This window comes from Anabrus simplex, chromosome 14 (genome assembly GCF_040414725.1).
Source record: "Anabrus simplex isolate iqAnaSimp1 chromosome 14, ASM4041472v1, whole genome shotgun sequence".
In the NCBI taxonomy this organism is placed as follows: Eukaryota; Metazoa; Arthropoda; class Insecta; order Orthoptera; family Tettigoniidae; genus Anabrus; species Anabrus simplex.
Genome location: NC_090278.1, coordinates 92,291,450 through 92,309,646, shown reverse-complemented (window position 1 = coordinate 92,309,646; position 18,197 = coordinate 92,291,450). Strand labels below are relative to the sequence as shown.

General features: G+C 40.0%; 1 protein-coding gene across 2 annotated transcripts in view; it reads right to left on the bottom strand.

The window, feature by feature from the left end:
- IntS4 (integrator complex subunit 4) overlaps positions 1-18,197 on the bottom strand; it is a 130,320-nt gene that overhangs the window by 45,385 nt on the left and 66,738 nt on the right. For both annotated transcript variants that reach the window (XM_067157786.2, XM_067157785.2), the window contains exons 8-11: positions 16,545-16,719; positions 12,833-13,038; positions 7,042-7,164; positions 1,666-1,801 (exon numbers count right to left, since the gene is read on the bottom strand). In XM_067157786.2, coding sequence (XP_067013887.2) covers positions 1,666-1,801; positions 7,042-7,164; positions 12,833-13,038; positions 16,545-16,719 — 640 coding nt within the window. The remainder of the gene's footprint in view (positions 1-1,665; positions 1,802-7,041; positions 7,165-12,832; positions 13,039-16,544; positions 16,720-18,197) is intronic.

The following is an 18,197-nucleotide window of genomic DNA, read 5'->3' as shown; positions in this document are numbered from 1 at the left end:
ACAGTGGATGTACAGGGTATTAAACAGAATCTGGAAAGAGAATGTAATACCCAATGACTGGAAGCAAGCAGTCATCATCCCATTGTTGAAAAAAGGTGATAGAAAGAAATGTACCAACTACAGAGGTATAACTCTGCTGTCACATGGCCTCAAACTCTACAAATCCATCCTTGAGAGCAGGATAGAAAATATGTTGAACCTGCACTTGAGGAGGAACAGCATGGATTTAGACTTCATAGATGAACTATACACCTCGTTTTTGCCACCAGAATGCTCTATGGTAAGTATTGGGAGAAAGGTAAAACACTTATAACTGTTTTACAGGACATCGAGAAAGCATATGACAATGTACCATGCAGGCATATATGGGAATGTTTGAGACATAAAAAAGTGCCCGATGACATCAGAGCACAAGTTCAACGATTATATGATGAAACCAAGTGTTGTGTCCAGGTCCAGGATGGAAGGTCAGGTTGGTTTGAAATGAAGAGTGGAGTCCAGCAAGGAAGTTGTCTTTCACCACTTCTCTTCATAATCATAATGGATGAAGTTTTAAAAGCGGTTAAAAGAAAGGATCCAACAACTAATGCCCTGGTTTTTGCTGTTGATGTAATGGTATGGGGTGAGACAGAAGCGGAAGTACAAACTAGACTAGATCTCTGGCATGAAGCTTTTACAACCTTAGGTCTCAAAATCAGCAAAACGAAGACAGTCAGCTTGGTGACGAGTAGAAACTCTCCAACTGTTCATCTAAGAATTGGAGATGACGAGATGGATATTGTAGACAACTTCCAGTATTTAGGTAGTGTTCTGTCATCGGACAATACCATACATCAAGAGATTAGTAACAGAATACAGAAAGCTTCCAAATTCTATCACGCTGTACGTCAAATACTTTGGGATGAAACATTTCCGTTAGTTTCCAAGATCAGCCTGTACAAAATATATCTAGTACGTATGGCCTGGAAGCAGCAACACTTACTGGACCAGCAAAGAGTCGTTTTCAGGCAACAGAAATGAAGTTCCTCAATTTTTGTTTAAAAGAAACAAAAATGGATAAAGTACGGAATGTAGATATCTGACAACAGCTTGGATTGGAAAGAAGTTTGCTGGAGACTCTAGAAATGAAGAGATTGCAATGGTACAGTCACATGAAAAGAATGAACCCTCACAGGACTCCTCGAACATACTTTGACCACAATGTTCCTAGGAAGAGACCAAGAGGAAAACCTTGTGATGTTTGAGAAAAACAGATAATGAAAGACCTTGAAATTAGAGATGTGAACTGGTGTCGCATATATGAGCAGCATCTGTGGATGGATAGAACAAACTGGAGGAGGCTCGTTCACAATCGCACCCGGCTTGCTGGAGCAAAGAAATGATGATGATGATGACTAAACAGTAGCAGGGGAATGGGGTCTTCTCGCCCACCCTGTAGATTGCATGAGTTGATTACTGAAAGAAACGTTTTGACCGTTGTGTTATTCATGGCTTATTTAACGTGTGTGCAAAATTTATGTAAGATCCGTGATTTCCCAGAACTCGCCCTTGTCAATAATTTAACAGAATTGTAATTTATCCCTGTCCAATGCATCGACAATCCAACCTCATAACTGTCTCCAAGCCTGTACAGATTATATCCATCAATTTTATAATAAAGGATACATGCTGGATCTTCAACATCAGGCTCAGGGGTATCGAAGAAAGGGTGAATGGCCAACAGCTCTGGCACCAGAGGAAGGGTGAGTTCCGGGTGGAACTGGCCGATCTTCTGCAGACATCGCCACGTAGACTTACGATCCTATCAACAGGCAGCAGGAAACAAAATCACACACATATACATTTTACACAGTATTGATATAACAATGAGAGAATATAATTATATTAGGCAGCCTCATTTGGAATTTTTTTTTTTAAATGATTTTAAATTTATTAACTTTCTATTAGCAGAGTGGTCTTGTCTTTCTTTGGCCGATACCTTCGTTTTTCGAAGTGTTGGAACACTTCCATTTTTTCCCTCTGATTAGTTTAATAGAGGATGGTTGTCCAGTTGTACTTCCTCTTAAAACAATAATCCCCACCACCACCACCACTTTCACTGTGTAAAAAATTTAAGTTTTATTATAGGGTTGATGCATAAGTTCATGCGGCATTCTTGTTGTCAAACATAGGTTTTATTGATTGTGAACGTATTATTCGTGTATATATCTGGCAAATGGATATGGAATGTCAAGTTGAGAAAAGTGAGCATTTCCAGCACACTTTACTCTTGGAGTTTAACCAAGGATCCAGCGCAACAGGAGCTGTGAGAACAATTTGTGAAGTGTGTGGGAATGAAGCAATTGCTGAAAGAACAGCACAAAAATGGTTTTCCCGCTCTCGAGCAGGACAGTTTAACTTGTCTGATGATCCACGTTCTGAAAGACCTTCAGATTTTGACGAAAATCGCTGGAATGAGTAGCTTCATGAAAATCCTCGTCAAAGAACGTGGGAAATGGCGCAAGTTTTTGAATGTGATCAGTCAACTATTGTACGCCATTTGCATTCCATGGGTAAGGTACAGAAATTGGGTATATGGGTACCACATGTGCTTGCCCGGCACTGGTTGGCTTGTAATAGGCATGAAGCATTCCTTTCTAACATTGTCACCAGTGACAAGAAATGGTTCCTGTATGTCAACATGAAGAGAAAAGAGTGGCTCAGCCCATCAAAAAAAGCAACTCCCCATGCCAAGGATAGTGCCCATCCACAGAAAATCACGCTGTGTGGTTGGTGGAACAAAGATGGCATTCTTCACCATGAACTTCTTCCGAAAAACATAACGATTACCTCTGCTTTGTATAGTGACCAGCTATTGACAACAGAAGACAAAGACAACAACTAGTCTTATTGCTCCATGATAACGCTCGTCCACATACAGCACAACTGACCAAAGGTGTGATTGATCTTGACTGGGAATCTCTTCCTCATCCTTCGTATTCCCCCTCAGATTTCCATCTTTTCCGCTCTCTTTCTAACCACATTCAGGGGCAAGTGTTTCCTGAGGAAGCTTCTCTTGACCAATGGCTAACAGATTTCTTCCAGTCAAAACCAAAACAGTTCTACAGGCGAGGCATTCAACTGCTACTTGAACTTTGGCACAAGGTCATAGAGAGTGGAGGTAAATACATCACTGAGTGATTGCGATTGTGAGTTACAGTGCATGATAGTGACAGTAAATTATAAGAATCACACAAACTTATACATCGACCCAATAATATGGGGTTACAATTTTTTTTATTTTTTTTACAATTGGCTTTACATCACACCGACAATGGGATAGAAGACAGTCTACATGTGTTTTACTGACGTCAGAAAAGCCTTTGACTGTGTTGAGCATGACAGACTATGGGAAGCCATGATGGACTTGGGGGTACATTTACATCTGACTCAGTTGATATGTTCGATTCATACAGAACAAGAGGTTGCAGTTCACACACCATAGGGCTACAATCGATGGTTTAAAATTGAAAAGGGTGTCTATCAAGGCAGCATTCTTTCACCATCCCTTTTCAATCTGTATGCAGGAATAATTATGTGGAAGTTAAATTTAGAGGAACTTGACATTGGTATGAAGATTGGAGGAAGAACTACAAACAATTTGAGATATGCTGATGATACAACCCTGCTGGCAGAAACAGAAGAGGATCTAAAGCTTTTAATTTCCCACCTCAAAGATGAAAGTTAAAAAACGGGCCTCTATCTCAATATTAAAAAGACCAAAGTTGTGACTTTGGATGAGTGTGGTACACTTTGTCTAAAGCTAAATGGGGAGGAGATAGAGAGTGTGGGGAATTTCATCTTCTTAGGAGCCAAAATCAGTCAAAGTGGAGAATGCAGTCCTGATATCAAAAGACAGATTTTGCTTAGACGAATCACTATGCTGTCTACGTTCTCGATCTGGAAGAGCAGAGATATCAGTCTGGCTACCAAATACAGATTAGTCAATGTGATTATAATCCCACTGTTCATGTATGGATGAGAGAGCTGGACGCTGAAACAGGCAGACAGAGGAAGATCGACGCTTTTGAGCTCTGGTGTTGGTGAAGACTCTTACGATTGCCATGGACTGCAAAAATCACTAATAAGGCAGTTTTAGAACACATCAAGCCCTGTATGTCGTTGGTTGGTAAGAATATGAAACTGAGAGTAACACCCTTTGGCCACATTATGCTATCAGATGCATTCTAAAAGCAATCATGCTAGGACTGATCAGCGGTATAAGAAGACCAGGTCGCCAGAGGACTCGATGTTTAGACACCATTAAAACAGACACCATCCTCACCCTGGAACAACTAGCTAGTTGCTTTACGTCGCACCGACACAGATAGGTCTTATGGCGACGATGGGACAGGAAAGGCCTAGGAATGGGAAGGAGGCAGCCGTGGCCTTAATTAAGGTACAGCCTGGTGTGAAAATGGGAAACCACGAAAAACCATCTTCACGGCTGCCAACAGTGGGTTTCGAATCCACTATCTACCAGATGCGAGCTCACAGCTGCGCGCTCCTAACCGCAATGCCAACTCGCCCGGTCCCTGGAACAACTAAAGGAGGCAGTGTGAAACAGGACAACTTGGAGAGCACTAATTCATGGAATCGCCGATGGTCAATTTCAACATCTAGGTCATCGGCTCACAAAATATATCCATTTATTGTGGTACAACCTGTGTTCCTTTGTTAATTCATCATTACTAATATCCCACAGCTCTGGTACAACTTCACTGAATGTCATCACCGTTATTTCTTACTGAACTATGATCAACGCCTTCATTGTTCCTATTAGAAATAATTCTGAACCTGAATCTGCCAATGTCTGTCCTTACTAATGTTATTCTGCATGCTCACTAGTGCAGTGGTACCAGTTAGAGAGCAGAGAGGAGTGCCGAAGGGCAGACGGTAACATATAAATATAGAAGATCTGAATGAGCACTGCAAGCAAGTTGGACTCACTGGAACAAAAATGAAGCTCTTGACCAACAGACTTAACGGCCGTGGCCTTAATTAAGCCTCAGCATTTGCCTGGTGTGAAAATGGGAATGGTAACTATACAGAATGTGTGGAAGATAATGTATACCTAAGTCACATAGTTTCATTCCTTAGAACTCAAGACAAGGATCAGACTAAGAATGGGAAATGTTTGGTGTCACTATTGGTCGCTAAGTACTGTCTTCAAAAATGATTTTCCCACGAATACCACAAGGGACATATTCACCATGCGTGTACTGTCTGTTCATGGATATGATGTTACTCAGACATGGTCTCTAAAGAGAAGACTGGAAAGATGTTGGCCTGGAATTTGCCTGAAAGATCAGCAAGACACTGAAATCAGGTGCAAGACCAAAGTTAAACTTCATAGGAAGAGAAAAGTGCAGTGAAACAGGAGAAGTCAACAAGGGTGATAACTGATTACTACAGAAGATATCAACAGCAAGGCAGGGGTCACCTATTCTGATGTCCTGGAGCAGGATGCAAGACCGAAGTGGTGGTGGTGGTGGTGGTGATTATTTTAACAGGAAGTACAATTAGGCAAGCATCCTCTATTAAAATTAATCAGAGGGAAAAAATGGAATGGGTCTGACAATTCAAAAAATGAAGGTATCAGCCAAAGAATGACACACGAAGGGCAAGAAAATGAAAGGCTCCCTAGGATTCGCAAACGTAATACTGTCTGTGTTGGAAGAGAACAAGAGTTGACCAAGAGAGGTTGTACAGGATAGATGAAAGTGAGGAGCCTGACACATTCAGTGGTATCAATGCCAGGACTCAGCTAAGGGCCCTGTGGTCACCAACCCATGCTCCCCCTGAGGCACCTTTTAGTCGCCTCTTACGAGCGGCAGGAGATAACAGGCATGTTCTTCTACTGCCCCCACCCAGAGGGGGAAATCTGGATGAGGTAAGAGAGAAATTTGGAAGAAGATGGGAAAGGCCTTTGCCCCAAGAGGGGATTCAATGTGCTAGGATAGAACAGAACTAACACTCACAGCTTTCACATCAACTACTGTATACTCTGTACGTGTCCAATGCTAGCAGTCACCTGCGGCTTCGCTAGCGTGGATTTCGTAATTTGATAAAAGTTGTCATTCCTCGGTACTGTAGTAAAACATTATCTGATATCAACTGAAGTATAAAAACTCACCAAGAAATTGAGTTTAATTTACCCCACAAATGTTTTTTAAACCATGACTGTGGTATTGCCTTTTGGGGCTAAGATGACAATGTGACAAAGAACTGTATATGTGAGAAACAGCATTCTCCCAAGTCGAAAGAAAATACACATTTCTTTATTTTTAAAGGAGATTCCAAATACCTATTTCCATGGCTGTACCATCTTCAGTTCTTGAGATATAAGTATCCTCATACAAAGAATTCAACTAATTTTCCAAGTCTTTCACCCCTCCCACCTTAAGTGAATTTTCCAAAAATAAAAAAACATGTATTTCTCTATTTTTAAAGGAGACTCCAAATACCAATTTTCATGCCTGTTACATGTTCAGTTTTTGAGATATCAGTATACTAATAAAAATAATTCAACCCCTTTTTCAGTACTTTTTACCCCCCATAAGTAGCTTTTCCAAACACAAAAAAATCCTTCTTTATTTTTTTAAAAGATTTAAAATACCAATTTTCATGTCTGTTACATGTTCAGTTTTTGAGATGTACTGCAGATATGGTCATTTTAAAAATCACCTCCTTTTTTCTCAGTTCCTCTTCAGTGGATTTTCCAAAAACAAATTATGTATTTCTCTTTTCTTTTACAGGAGATTCCAAATACCAATTTTCACGTCTGTAACATGTTACGTTTGTGAGGTATATTGTACAAATAGCCTTTTGTAAAATTCACCCCACCTCCCCCTTTATCACTCCTGTTCAACCTCCCATTAATTGGATTTTCCAAAAACAAAAAAATGTGTGTTTCTTTATTTTTAAAAGAGATTTCAAACACCAATCAAAGGTTGAAGATGTTAAGATTGGCACGGGAAATGCTGAAGTTATCAAACTCACCACAGGATATTTCTTCAAGTTCTCCAACAGGCTTTCCACACACATCTGGAGGCAACCCTTACTGGACAGACGACAGGAGCCTAACATCTTGTGAAGACCTTCACGAACATCCATGGAGAAGTCCTGCAAACAAAATCACACTGTCATTACACAAGCAGTAGCTCTAAAATGCCTTTGGGAGTGGCAAACCCATCGTAATAAAAGCCTACATGATGACAAGTGTGCTGAAGCCTCGGAAAATGCTAGAGCGTTCCCCACAAGCGACATGCAACCAAATACATCAAGATAGCGACCATCAATGTAGTGACACTAACACGGAAAGTGGAAGAAGTTGTAGATTTTATGATTGACAAAAATATACCATTGCTGGGAATCAGTGAGACCAAATGGAAAGGAAAAGGTGAGAGGAAACTAAAGAAAGGATACACCTCATACTATAGTGGAGGAAGAGAAGCCAAAAATGGTGTAGGTCTCATAATTAGAAAAGACCTAGAATTGGTGTAAAACATAAATGACAGGTTGATAAAGGTCAGATTGAGACCTGAAACTGGTGTTACAGATATAATTCAAGGGTAGGGTCCACAAACAGGAAACACAGATACGGATCTAGAGGAATACCTTGAATATCTGGAAGGCCATATACAGGACAAACAAGTTGTGATCATAGGAGACATGAATGCCCAATTAGGTCAGGAAAGAAAAGGAGATGAGAAGATTATAGGTCCATTTGGATATGGGGAAAGAAACAAGGCTGGAGGTATTTTCGTAGACTTTTGTAGAAGAAATGAGCTGATCATTGGTAACACATGGTTTCAAAAGAAAAACAGAAGATAACAAGATATAGTTGGGATAACAAAATCAAAACTCTGATAGATTACACTTTGGTCAAGAAAGGTAATAGGAAAATGTTGGCAGATGTAACAGCCCTCCCAAGTGAATCTTCCGACGGAGATCACAGAGTTGTGATAGATAAGTTATGGATGGGAAAGATACAAAAGATGACTGAGATTAGGCAGAGAAAGCTAAGGGTGTAGAAATTGCAGGAGAAGGAAATAAATGAAGAGTTCCAGACACACAATAAAACAAGTATACCTAAGGAAGACATCGGAAGGGTCGAAGAAGAATGGGCATGGTACATTAAAACAGTCATGCTGGAGTCTGCAGAAAAGACCTGTGGAAGAGTAACAGGAAGGTGATGATGATGATGCTTGTTGTTTAAAGGGGCCTAACATTGGCCTAAGTATCAGGAAAGAAGAACAAGAAACGCCCTGATGGAATGACAGGGTAAAAGATATAGTTAAACAGAAGAAACAAGCTTGGAAAAGATGGCTGAGAAACAGAACAACAGAATGCAAAACAAAATACAGGCACAGCAAGGAGTGCTCCAAGGTGATTCAAGATGAGAAAAAGAAAAGCTGGCAAAAATTCACTGAATCTCTGCAAGAAGATACAACTGGAAGCAAAAAGAACTTATTCCAGTGGGTTAAAAAGAAGAAAAACCCAGGTGAAGGTGCTAACTTCATTAAAAATGAACATGAGGAAATGATGACAGAGAAGCAGGATATATTGCAGAAGTGGGCAAATTACTTTGGACAGCTTTACAACGTGCAAAATACTTCGGTACAAGGTGAAATTGAAGAACCAAATTTAGTACAGATGGAAGATAAGGAAAACGCGGTGACCAAGGCAGAGATTGAGTGGGCCACTAAAAGAATGAAACAAGGCAAGGCAGCTGGAATTGACGAGGTCACAGTAGAAATGATAATAGCAGCAGGAGTAGTTGGTCTACAGTGGTTGTATAGACTCTTCAGAGTGATATGGAGAGAAAAGAATGTTCCAAAAGAGAAGACGAAAGGGGTTATTATACCAATTTTCAAAAGGAGACAGGAAGCAACGTGAAAATTACAGAGCAGTGACAGTGATATGTCATACAGCTAAGAATCTTGGATAAATGAATAAGAGACAGAGTAGAAGGAAAATTGGCAGAACACCAGTATGGATTCAGCAGAGGCAGGTCCACATTTGACCCAATATTTACATTGCGTCAAATGCTGGAAAGGTATTGAGAACATGGAAAGGACATGGTAGTAACGTTCCTAGATATTAAAAAGGCATATGACAGTGTCCCAAGGGATGTGGTATGGAAAACATTGACAGAGGCACAGACTGGGAATGAAACAATGCAGATGGTAATAGCATTGTATCAAAATTGTGAAAGCTGTGTTAGAACCAAAGTGGGTCAAACTGAATGGTTCAGAGTTGATACAGGCTTAAGACAGGGAAGTGCATTGTGTCCCTTAGTCTTAATAATCATCATGGATAGAATTCTACATACTATCAAGGAGAAGATGATGGGCGAGCAAGTAAAGTCTATGCTCTTTGCTGATGACATTGTAGTTTGGGGAGATGATGAAGAGGAAGTACAGACACAAGTTGATTTGTGGAATGAGGCGATAAGAAATTTTGGAATGAAAATTAGTACTGCAAAAAGCAAGACTTTGATCATGACAAGAGGTAACAGAAAATTCAGGGGAGTGATAAAAATAGGAAATGAACCTCTTCAAGTAGTAACATTTTAAAAATATTTGGGCAGCGTGATGTCACAAGACGGAAATTTGAATGGAAAAATTGATTTAAGAATAGAGCAGTCTGCAAGTTTCTACCAGTGTGTGAGACACATTGTACGGAGCAAGATGTGCCAATGAAGTGCACGAAGGTTTTATACTCGTCCTATTATAAACCTATACTGCCTGACCTATGCTTCAGCAGCCTGGACGTTAACTAAGCGGAACCAAAGTAAGATACAAGCAGCTGAAATGAGGTTCTTGAGGAGCATACAGGGAAAGACAAGACGAGATAGAATACAAAATGAGGAAATAAGGAGAAGTGTGTGAGTGTGTAAACTTCAAGAAGAGATTGATATAGCAAAGCTAAAATGGTTTGGTCACAAGATGAGAATGCCAAGAGAGAGAATACCAAAGAGAATATTCACGGATACAGAGACTGGAAAGAGGCCTAGAATGAGATGGAGGAGCTCTGTTGTGGACTGTACTGCAAATAGAGGAGTCGATAGCAGTAAAGTACTAGAAGAGGATTGGTGGAAAGATCGAGTAAGATGGAGGGCTTTGGTACACTACCCTACCCAGAGAGAATCTGGAAAAGGGAATGGATGAAGACGACAAAGACGACGCACTGCTTTATATTGTATAGCTACGATATTGTCCTTATTTCTTTTTCATCTTTTGCCTTCGACCCTCCATTCTATTTTCATCTGTACAAGATGATATTGGGTATTCCACTTGGTCTGGCCCAATGTAACTAACAAATTTCTAACTGTTTTAATATGCTTCAGGACTTCTTCATTAGTTAGTGACACCATCTGTGGTAAAGAGAACTGGACTGTGTTTTGAGGTATGTTGGACAAAATAAAGAGGCAGACAGTGTATGTAAAACTGGCAGAACATGCAACATGTCCAACTTTCCAGTGAGCCACGACGTTTAAAGGGGGGTACACAAACAAATTGGCAGAAAAGCACCGAAAATACACTGCGAGCGATGTTAAAAGGACGTGCAGCATAATCCCAAATACCACCCACCACCAAATAAGACCCACAGCCTAAATTTGAGACGGCAAAATACGGAAAAAAAAAAAACAAAAAATCAAATAACTTGCATACCTATTTAATTTTCTTCAAATATACCACAAATATAAATTCAAACAGCTTACAATTAATAAAATCATCACAAAAATCATAAATAAAAACGGTCCAATACTCAGATCATTCACAATTCACCGTCGTCATCTGAAGTTTCACCATACGAACTTTCGTCGCTGGCATCTTTCCACAAATAGTCGTCCTCACTACCGACCACTGAATTTGAAATTCCACATTTCTTAAAGCTTTTGGACACTAGATCGTTGGGAATGCCCGCCCATGCGGTCTTGATCCAGCTGCATATCATTCCCACTTCAGGCCTTCACTCGTCCGGTTGGTGTTAATGCGTGATCACCATCAGACTTCCATTCAGTGTACAACTCTTTCATTGCAGTTTTGAAAGGCCGGTTCATGCACACATCCAATGGCTATGGAATAGAAGAGACTCCTCCGGAAATTATCGCAAGATCGGTTTTTCCTTTCCTCGTCATACCTTTTACGGCGTCAGTTGTATGCCCTCGGTAACTGTCCAACACAAGCATGTTTCGCTTTTGTAACAAAGCTCCTGGACGACGTTGCCAAACGCACTTCACCCAGCCGGACTCCTGTGTTCTAACAATAACACCGGACGGCAAGTTTCCTTTCGGAAGTGTTTTCCTTTTCAGAACCTCATATGGAGGGAGTTTGGTTCCACCCGCTAATACGCACAACATTACCGTGCATCGTTGCTTTTCGTTACCGCCTGTTCTGATGGTTACGCTTTTAGAACCCTTCCTATCTACTGTATTTTCCATGGTCAGCATTCCCAATTTGCAACAGCAAATAAGAATTTTGCTTCCTCAAATGAATAATGTGATGCTGAAAGGCCATTAATTTTTCTTCATACGCCCCAGGGAGACGTTGTGAAATAGACGAACGTCTCCAAATGCACAATCCCTTTCTCCGATAAAAATTTCGGATCCATCCGCGGCTTGCAGTAAAACCCTGTGTTTTGAGTTCTTTTGAGATCTCTAGTGCTTTCAACTGGCACATTTCACTAGAAACACCATATCCTAACTCACGTTTTTCTATCACTAGTTTGTGGAGTCTTTCTTCAATTTCCGGAAACACTGCACTCTGCCTGCGGAACGCTCTGCGATCGCCGTTACTTTTTAGAAGTTTTTCCTTCTTCTTCCGCCAATCACGAATACACGATTCATGAATACCGTACTTTCTGCCAATGGCACAATTTCCGTATATTTCACCTTTGCTTACAACTTTAAGTTTCTCCCGCACAGTAATTGACCGCAGACGCCGTTTCGAATCCATGGCTTATTATCGAGACAGCACTTTCATAGGACAGATACGGAACTCGAATGTAAGTGAGGTAGACTTCCGTAACCAACAGTTTCGACTCTCGCAAAGTACGATATCCTGCGAGATCAGCTATTCACGCACCCAGCATGCCAGCAACACTTGTGAAACAAATGACAATAGAGCATCTGCAGCAGTGTCTTTCATATTTACGCATATTCTTTGATTTACTGTATTTCATTACCTTACATTTCGTGTTTACATGCCACTGTAACCGTACTGAGAAAAAATCAATCTTGTTTTCTAGAATGCAACTAAAACACAATAAGACTTGAATACCCATTTACATGTGGTATATTGAGTACAGTAACCGTATTCAAATCTATTTCAATACTCCATGTAAACGTAGTAAATATTTATGAGAATGAACAGCTTGAATAAGACTCACATCCAAGATTTAGAACCAATATTTTGGGAAAAAAAGTGTGGGTATATTCGGGATTATACGGTATCTTTCTCATATATACTACAACAAGAAAGACAGAAAAATTCCACTTATTGCAAGGAGGAGGGAAACTAATATTGAACTCCATCACAAATGTGTAAAAACAAAATTTTTCCAAATCCAAAACAAAAGGAAAAGAATGCAGTCGAAACATTAGATCAGGAAATACAGTCTATGGGAAGTAGATGAATATAGTTACATGGGTAGTAAAATAAGTAATGATGACAGAAAATGCAGACTAGCACAGGCAAAGACCACAGAAACTGTAACTACAACACAACACGCAATTGAAATAGCAGATCTTCACTTCGTGTGCCTGATCTTGGTAAGAACCTACCTTGAGAGCTCCAAGGATGGTCTCCAGCTGATCCTCCCGCAGAACAGTGTGTTTACTGATCTTGGTGAGGCTGTCGATAGCCCTAAGTCGCACTTCTTCGATTTCGTCGTTGAACATATCGACCAGGAAATCCAGCGACATCTGAGCAAACTGAGGGTTGTTCAGAGACAACTGGCAGAGGGAGTCGACCGCTGAAATTCTAACCTCTGGAACAGTTAAGAATGTAAGCAATTAAGTCATATATAGAGAGGGAGAGAGTAACAGGAAAAGGTAAACATAACAGGACAAACACAATCACATGTCAGTGTGGAAAAGACAATACAAGGAGAGACATGAAAAAACAAGAGGACAATCCCCACATCTTCAAACAGACTGGCTCTTTCTTTATGAATCCTAGTTCTTCTTCATGCATCTCTTCTCAGTCCCCGACGAGCTCGTTTCTGCTTCGCAGTAGGCACCAACACTCGCGGACATATCTTCCGTCTTCATGTGGGATAAATGTAGGGCAAGGAAGCACCGAACGAGAAAACTGAAAAGTATAGTATGAAAATCAACACAGAGAAAACCCAAGACCATGGTGATATAAAGAGGGGAAAGACAAGAGAAAGGCATTGTCAAACTTTGTGGTCAAAGCCTTGAAATTGTTGACAGTTTCAAATACATGGAGATTAGCAACATTGCAATGCATTCTACCAGTGTGTAAGAAACCTTGTCTGGAATACGGAAGTGTAGAGAGATAACGTACTAAATGTACAGTGAGTTCCTCTCGTCGGTTGGCCGGCTGGCATGCCCCCCTTATCTGCCTCATCACTCCCCGCTCCGTGGTATAGCAACGAGGACAGCACTTTGCTCACATTATCCATGCACGACATGAGATAACAATTAAAAGTAACAAAATTAGTAATTAAGAATTAAGAAAATAAGCTCGTACCTTATGACAGATGTCGATAATGTTCTCCTCCTGCACCCACACATTTCTGGCATCGTCTTAGGAAATTCTGATTCACGTGCATAAGTTCATTTTTTCTAATGGTTTCAATTTTAACATTTTCATAGCCCGCCATGCCGAGCTCTTCAAAACCCCAGCTTTTTGTCGAAGTTGTCTTAGGGATTTTGTAGGCAGATTATATAATCCTTCTGTGATATCATTAATGTTTTCATTGTTAAGAACACATTTTTTTTTTAACACTTCCCTCCTTATCGAGGAAAGAACCAGTTCCTCTCAATATGGTTATGAGTTTCCGCAAGGTCCCTCTATGTGGAGGGCGTACACCTGGAAATTGTGTTACAAATCGCATAACAACCTCCCTGCAAGACTCTGATTTCACATAATTATCGTACATAAATACCCTTTCCTCTACCATGTACACATGTATAGGCATTATGAGAATTATACCCCGAAGTAACACTTCACAACTTGAGAACATTTGGAGCGGCAGATCAACATTTAATACACGTTCTAAGCACGGACCTGAACTGCGAAGTGCGGGCATTCGCATGCTGTGTAACGGGAAGTGATGAGTCGACGGGTGGCAGATGAGCTCGGCATGATTGCCGACAACTGATGAGATGTGCGTCTGAGATCTGGACAATGACAAGTAGCGAGAAGAGTAGAATTCAAATTAGCAAAATAAAATACCTAAGAAGTATGATAAGAAAGACAGATTGGAAAATGAAGATGTAGGAAAGGTCGAAATGGAAAACCTAAATGAGAGAACTGACAGGAGTAAACTAAGATGGTTTGGACATGTAAAGAGGATGGAGGAGGAAAGAATACCAAAACAGATGATGGAGATGAAGTTCGAGGCAAAGAGAGCGAGAGGGAGACCCAGAAAAAGGTGGATCGATTCAATAAAAAGGAGTGCAAGAAGAAGAAACCTGGACTGGAACAAAATGATGGAAGAGGAATGGTGGAAGGAGTGAGGAAGGCAGAGAGCTGGATAATGGGAAAGGAGGAGCCAAATCATAAATTAGAATTTTCAGAAATTCAGGAAAATCTAGAAGCTGATTCACCTCCAACAGCGGAAGAAATAAAGGAAGCAATAAAAAATCTTAAAAATAACAAAGCTAGTGGGGAAGACTCCATAACAGCTGAACTTTTAAAATGGGCTGAACCAAAAATTATAGAAGATCTACAAATAATCTTTGAAGAAATTTGGGAAACAGAAAAGATCTCAGAGGATTGGAAAGTGGCTCTAATACACCCATTACACAAGAAGGGTAACAAGCAGGATGTCAACAACTACAGAGGTATATCTCTCTTGCCAGTTGCTTACAAGATATTCTCAACAATACTACTAAATAGAGTAAAATCGACACTGGACAGTCAATTGGGTGAATATCAAGGTGGATTTAGAGAAGGAAGATCTTGCTCCGAACAGATTTTCAACCTGAAATCTATAATTCGACACAGATTAATAAACTCCAAAGACATAGTTGTAACATTTATTGACTTTAAAAAAGCCTTTGACTCTGTTGATAGGGAAACCCTAGATAAAGTAATCCGTGAATTTGGAGTTAAAACTAAATTGGCAAACCTAATTCGTGAAACACTTACAGACACTATCTCGAAAGTAAAATTTATGGGTGAAGTATCTCGACCTTTCAAAATAAATACAGGTGTCAGGCAGGGCGATGGTCTATCTCCACTCCTTTTCAATTGTGTCATGGAGAAAATTGTAAGAATTTGGAATGAAAAACTGAAAGAATATAAAATATTGCCACTCATGCTGGGGAAGAAGAGCAAAGGTGTTGCAATAAATTGCCTAGCATTTGCAGATGACTTTGCCATACTTTCAGAAAGCCTTACAGATGCAGCAATGCAAGTCAATCTCCTTGAAAAGACAGCCAACATGACAGGCTTGAGAATCTCTGCCGAGAAAACAAAATTTTTGACGAATATAAAAAGTGCCCCAAAGTTTTTAGCAACGGATATTGGTCGAATAGAAAAGGTAAAGAAATTCAAATATTTGGGGGAGACAATTCAAGAAAATGGTTTAGAAAAATCTGCTATAGAGGAGAGGATACAAAAGATGGAAAGAGCATACGGTATAACTAAGAATACTTACAACAAAAAGTGCTTATCAAGGAAACTTAAAATAAAGCACTACAACACAGTAGTGAAACCAGAATGCCTTTATGCCAGCGAATGTCTAGCACTGAACTACAAGCTTGATAAATTAGAAATATTAGAAAGAAGAATTATAAGGAAAATATTAGGTCCTCCAAGAATTGCAGAGTTTTGGAAATTAAGAAGTAACAATGAAATTTACCAGAACGTAGAAAACATATCAGAAACAATAAGAAAAAGGAGATTGCTATTTCTTGGACACATTTACAGAATGGATGACAATAGACTAACTAAACGAATCTTCAAGTACCTTTGGGAAAAGAAATCAACTACCACCTGGATTCAAGAAGTCAAGAAAGACCTGGAAAGGAACAACATACGAGAAGAAGAATTATTGGAAAGAAAGATTTTTAGGAAGAAAGTCTTACAAATGGAAGGATTCCAAGGGAGGAAGGAAAAGAAAACAGGCACAAAGTGGACTGAAGACAGGAAAAAGAAACACAGTGAAACAATGAAAGAATACTGGAAGAAAAGGAAAGAACTAAGGAGGAACAATTGAAATTGTAATGTGGTCCTTAGAAGGCCGGAACGCAAGAAGAAGAAAAAATAATAATAATAAAATCCAATATATCTGACATGTACCTTGGAACTCATCCTCGAGACCGTGGACAAAGGCACCACAGGAACCGCTATTTATAAGACTCACTGAGTCGGCATCTATGAACTCCCTCGGGGCGTCGTTGCCCCAGATCTTACCGCTCGACCACTCGCCGGACATGACGGACTCCCAGGCTCGCTCGTGGGCTGAACACTTTTTCTGGGGAAGATCAAGAGAGCACTGAATAAGAACAACATACCCTTGACCAGTAAGCGAACACAGCATTCAGTATCATTTTAAACTATTCAGGAGGAGGACAGGAAGCCCACACACAAAGAATAAATCAATGGCTGTCCAAATAAGAAACAAAAGAATGGAAAGAAAGACAGAATGAAAATACTAAAGCACAAGGACAATCTCCAAGTTTTCTTATTACCTGTATTAGGTAACCATCATGCTGAAACTTGGTTAATTAGTTTCATAATGGAACAGGAAGAAACTACTCTGTTGAGAATGTATTAGACCGCCTTTTCGATACTAATTTAAATGAAATTCATAGTCATACTATATATTGCAGGACATGTTTCACTCTGCTTTGATAACATCTTCAGCTACTAAATATCAGTATATCCCACTTTCACACCAGGCTGTCCCTTAATTACGGCCACGGCCGATTCCTTCACACTCGCAGCCCTTTCCTATCCCATCGTCGCCATAAGACCTATATGGGTCGGTGCGACGTAAAACAAATTGTAAAAAATATATATATATATCAGTATAATACAAGTTAAAACAATGTAATCCAAAAGGATGCACCTTACTTAAACTATGAACATTTGAAAAGAACACAGGAACACTAAAATTAACATCCAAGGGCAAAGTCTTTTGTTGTCATGTCACTCACTGGTTTTCTTGATATGAATAAATTATTGACCTAACAACAGTGTTTAGGTAAAAATTCTTACCACTGTCATGAAAAAGACACTTAACAAAGTGTTCGTTTGTATTGCAAAAGAACAAACAAGTGTCAAACTTTTCCAATACTTGTGTTATTCCTCTGAGATCCTTTTCTCCTTTTTGTGTTTGTCCTTGCTTATGCTGCTTCCCTTTTCTTGCATTTATCCAACTTTCTTCTTTATCCCAAACTACTAACATCTACACTGAAGCTTAAATCAAGACGGCCCCTCAATGTGTTGATGACCGCTATCCTTATGAAGCTAGGATACAGAAATAAGTTTGTCGCGGGCTGAGAAGAGATGGATGTAGAACAATTGCAATTTGAAGATAACAGTGTATGATGATGTCGAGATTACACTGTGTATAGAAATTGTCAAAGCATTCACCAGGATGTTACCCAGACTTCTTTCTGCATATGTTACAAAAAACATGGTTACATATCGTTTTCAGAAAAATAGTCCTATAATTCTGGCTTCCTATCCATTACCATATTTAGAAGCGTGCCTGAAAAGGCTTTGATTTCAGCGAAAGTGAGATCTGTCCATGACTTCCAAATACATTCTTGCCTGAGGGGCGTAACCTTCTGAATGTTTACCTTCGCATATCGGTTAGCTTACTGTGCAACATCAGTCACCGGGCGAGTCGGCTATGCGGTTAGGGCGCGCGGCTGTGAGCTTGCATCCAGAAGATAGCGGGTTAAAATCCAACTGTCGGCAGTCCTGAAGATGTTTTTCCGTGCC